This window comes from Montipora foliosa, chromosome 1, assembly GCF_036669935.1.
Source record: "Montipora foliosa isolate CH-2021 chromosome 1, ASM3666993v2, whole genome shotgun sequence".
Classification (NCBI taxonomy): Eukaryota; Metazoa; Cnidaria; class Anthozoa; order Scleractinia; family Acroporidae; genus Montipora; species Montipora foliosa.
The window spans coordinates 7456388-7461387 of record NC_090869.1 but is presented as its reverse complement, the minus strand read 5'-3'; the positions used below and the strand labels follow the sequence as shown (position 1 = coordinate 7461387).

The following is a 5000-nucleotide window of genomic DNA, read 5'->3' as shown; positions in this document are numbered from 1 at the left end:
TAATTGAATGAAGAAATCAACAGGATTCATGGATTGAAGGGTGAATAAATGAGTAACAATGAGGGGAGGGGCTTTGGGGAATGGAACTGAGATACACTGTAATTTCAACTTGGGAACAGGGGAACAATGAAAAAATATCTCAGGGAACAAGGGAACATTAACAACTTTAGGGATCAAAAAGCAGGGAACAAGGCATTAGTTTGAAAGTGATTTCAGGAACAAGGGAGCACAAGAAAGTTTTTAAAGACAATAAGGGCTCCCTCTGGGAGGGCCTCGATAATGCGTAAATCATTGAATGTATGAATGTTTGAATGAAACGAACAATGAGTGATTAAGAAAGTGGGTATTGCGGCGAATTATTTTTTCTCATTCGGTGTGTTATTTTTCTGCAAAATCAGTCGATCAATCCTTGCAGATTGTTCAAAGTACTATGAGGCAATGAACTGTGTTTCCATCCGAACCTACATGCACATGTGACTGACATATTATTTTGGCAGTGTACACCTTGGGCCGTTCAGATGATTAGTACTTTTTATTTCGTCTTAATCACAAGATAACAATGTGCGTTCCTGATATCAATAATTACAGTGTATTTATCTGTGTAAAATAAGTGAAAGTAGAATGAAAAAGACTCAAATGAGAGTGCATAATTATTTAGTAAAATAGAAAGCACATCTTTGTTAAAAGAACAGTTAAATGTTTGTATGTAAAGATTAAAACTGGAAAATCCTACTGACCTTTATTTAATTTTAAATACAATGGAGAGGTGGAAAAATTTTAAAACGACTGGAAAATAAGGGTAACAGTTGCAGCTGTAGTTAAAAATCATAGCTATTAAGAAGACTGAAAAATGTTGAAAAATTTCGTATAAGGAATCGAAAAGACTAAAATGTTCACAAGGTTTACAATCATGTGAGTAGCTGAATCATCAAGCAATCAATGCAACTGATGAAGATGTTGTGATAAGGTCAAATTATTTTGTATGAGGATGGTAAGCTATGACGAAAGTATATGAAAGCAACACATAATCATTTGAAATGCAGAGAGAATCAAGTCTATATCTTTCCTCTGTGGGCTCAATATGAACTCACATAATGACCATGACCTCCCAGATGGCATGACAGCTCAACTGATAGAGCACTACTCCTATTCAATCCTGATGTCAATGGGTTAACAACCTCTGCTTCTACTCAAGTCCCTTGTGGTGCAGGGATGGTGCTGTGGTTCAGTTCTGGCGCAGTGGTGAGAGCACTCACCTCTCACCAATGTGGCTCGGGTTCAATTCCCAGCCTCGGCGTCATATGTGGGTTGAATTTGTTGGTTCTCTACTCTGCACAGAGACGTTTTTCTCCGAGTACTCTGGTTTTCCCCTCACTTCAAAAACCAACATTTGACTTGCGTTCATTGTTAATTACAGTTGAGAGTGTCCCCAGTTAGCGCTCCAGCGCTAGAACGACTAGATATTTAAATGAAGTTCCTTTCCTTTTCCTCTTTGAAATATTATAGAGACTACTCACTCATGATCAGTGATTACAAATAAAATAATTTTTTTTTAATTGTTGGAGTATTAGTTTGGGAGAGAGCATGACCTCACTTCCTTTTTTGGCAAACCAACATGGCCACTGTGATTTTATTTCCATACTCGCATTCTATTCAAAAGATTGGCAACTCATTTCCATGACAGCAGCAGAAAGTTAAATGCTTGCTGAGCACCGTAAATAAAAGTATGCTTAGTATCTTGTACAATATCGTCCGTGGTTCTGCAGTTAGGTTAACCATTTTTTGTTTGTTTGTTTGTTTGTTGATGTTTTTCGGCAGGTCACTATGTTGAACAAAAAGACAAGGGGACACCCCACGATGATTACAAACCAACCCCAATCACCGGAATGGGTCATCACAACATTGAACGAGAAGACGAAAAAACAGAGTTCTTCGACACTGAGGTTGAATTGGAGAAAAAGATTGACGTTTTGGCATCATGGTTGAAAGAGAGCAAGCACTGCATTATTTTCACAGGTGCTGGGATAAGCACAAGCACAGGCATCCCAGATTTCCGTAGTGGAGTGAACACTGTACTAAAGACAGGACCTGGTGTTTGGGAATTACGAGCAAAAGGTTTACCTCGCAAACCAGCAGCATCTTTCCTTCCGGACATGTTGAGGGCAATTCCTTCACCTGCTCATATGGCAATAGTGAAGTTGCACGAGGTGGGGCTGGTGAAATTTACGGTGAGTCAAAATGTCGATGGTCTCCATTTACGCAGTGGCATCCCTGGACATGAGCTTGCTGAGCTTCATGGGAATACCAATCTTGAGAAGTGCACAACATGTGAAGCGAAGTATTTACGAGACTTCAATGTCCGGACTGCCAAGTGGGTTCACGATCACCGGACTGGGAGGTTTTGTGATGATCCCAAGTGCCACGGCCAATTGGTGGACTCCATCATAAACTTTGGTGAGAGCCTTCCTAGTTTTGAACTGGAAGAGTCCTATAGACAAGCAGAGAAGTCTGATTTGATCATTGTGCTTGGTTCCAGTCTCCGTGTTAACCCAGCAGCAGACATTCCAGCTGTTGCAGTTCGTCACAAACAGAAGTTGGTAATCTGTAATCTGCAAAAGACACCTCTAAGTCCATATTGTTCTCTTGAAATACACAGTCAAATAGATGCTGTAATGAAAAGTCTCCTGCAAAAGCTAAGCCTCGAGATTCCACCCTTCAGAGTACAACGTCGTTTTTCTATTGAGATAAGTCAAGACAAAATCTTAATTCAAGGCCTTGATCTCCAATCCAACACACCATATTCACTCTTTAAGCATGTATCAGTGCGTATATCTCAGAAACTCGAAGGGTCAAAGCAATTCACGGCTGAGGAAATATTATCAAAGGAACCACTTGAAATGCCTTTTAAGAGCATCCGGTGTATCTGTGATGACAGTCCATTGATTTTAGACATAGAGTTGGGTTTTCAAGGTCATTACGGTGAACCAAATCTGTCATTCAGTGACAAATTTACTTGTCCGGGACAGTCAATATTCTCTGCTGATTACGAGTTTTCTACAGGAGAGTGGTCACTTCGGAAAAACTGACAGACATTTGGCAGAGAAAAGGAAACTGAAATGCTGCGTGCAATAGTATTATCAGCATTATGCATAAACTTCGGATATAAAAGCCAAGGGAATTGAAGAATATGGACCCACAAAATATTCAAAACATCAAACATCAGATGAAAACTTTTTGGAGAAATGCACCTGTACTCTCGTGAACGTTGAGAGCGACTCAGATGCTCTGGTTTTGTTGGGTAAGTTGTTCCACAGTTTCTTGGGCAAAGAAAAAAAAGAGAAGGAATTTACCATGTAGGATTACGTTGGCCTGGGAAGTACCAGTTTTACGTCGCCTCAAAGGCTGCAACCGCTGCTACTTGGAATGGAATTTTCTTGAATATAATTCGGTACTTGATTGTGGATGCTTTCATAGGAGAAGAGCTTGTTGGGTGCGCCGTTGGTCCAAGTTATTGCCAGCTAATAAGACTAAGTACACTGCAGGACACTAAGTGTACATTTTACCACATTTTTTTAATTGGCTCCTCTGTCTGGCGTTTTTGTGGTGAGCGCAATACGGAGAAACTAGAAGCGCCAAATAAGAGAATACGTACCTGTCCTCTTACGATGGTCTTCTCACTAAAGTCAAACTCTACGTACATCTTTATATAACTAGACCCTCCGTGAGGGTACACTGGGTTGCCTGTGGTACGTGCACCGTTCCAGACAATTTTTTTCAAGTTGGGGGGTCATTAAGAAGTCATACCAGAAGAGGCCCTTTGGCTCACAGGTCCTCACACGTTCGTACGACGAAACAGATCCGTCCTTGCGTAACATGTAGCGCTAAAAGTGCACGATATTGTTTTGGTATTGTCTATCATTGCAGTGCCATGGTAGAAGTCTTGGGTAAATAGTCTGAGAAGACATATGGTTACTAGCAAAGTACTGAACCCAGAAAGATTGAAGAAAATAAATGGGAAGTGAGAAACATTGGCTTCAGGGCTGACATGTTGATAAACTTCTTTTCACCACAAGTTTAAGCGTGCCCTGTGAGCATCTGACAGCTTTCAGGAGCTCATCAAGCGGAGCCTCTATCTCCTCTAATTCCTTGAGTCAACCCTTTCCCGAGTAAATTTATTTTTAGGAACAGGATTTTCCCGCGAAAAGGATCATAATTCCCTTGATGCTGAGATAGCTCTGTTTTGATTGGTTTTTACAACAGTGGGCGTGCTGAATGTCCCAAGGGAGATTGGCTTTTACAACAGTGAGCGTGCTGAATCTCCCAAGGGAGGTGTTCTATAAATAAATCTACTCGGGAAAGGGTTGACTCCGAGGCCAAGTATGGGAGATAGAGGCTCCTCTTCATGAGCTCCTGCAGCTTTGTAATACCGAAGTTCACTGAAGTTAAACCCTGTTCGGCGGGGTTAGTGTTTGGATGGGAGACCAAAACAATATACCCCTCATAAAACAGAAGCATCGGACCGAAAATACTATTAAAGCTAACAAATGCGAACTCGCCAAGGTACAGATTTTGTTAGCTTGCTTTATGCAAAAACAAATATTGATGCAAAAGTAAATCAACATTGATACACAGTTTTTAGAAAGAGCAGAAGGAAGTTTCCAGGACGGTCGCTCGAGAATAACATATTTACGACATGAAAACAACGTTAATTTTGAACCGTGAATATAGAATATAAACAGTTACGATCAGCGACAAACATTTTGGGAGATTTTTGCTACGTTCAATTTTGTTATTGTACGTTTTGGCTGCACAAATAAATCGCAAAATCGAAAGTGACATCGCCGGAATTCAGCGGGCGCCGTGATTAAGTTACCGCGGCATGTTTACTTGCCAAACAGTGAAGCATCTGTGTCAAATGATGGCAAGATACCGGGTTTTTGTAAGTTTCTTTTTCTGTTAAGTGTTATAAAGTTTGACAATGAAATGAGCGAAGTCAAAAC

General features: G+C 40.6%; 1 protein-coding gene across 1 annotated transcript in view; it reads left to right on the top strand.

The window, feature by feature from the left end:
• The window catches only part of LOC137968345 (uncharacterized), a 10710-nt gene extending 6684 nt beyond the window's left edge, over positions 1-4026 (top strand). Inside the window, exon 3 of the mRNA XM_068814962.1 lies at positions 1819-4026. Within this exon, the coding sequence (XP_068671063.1) occupies positions 1819-3086 (1268 nt within the window). The 3' untranslated portion in view covers positions 3087-4026. The remainder of the gene's footprint in view (positions 1-1818) is intronic.
• Positions 4027-5000: the final 974 nt, after the last annotated feature.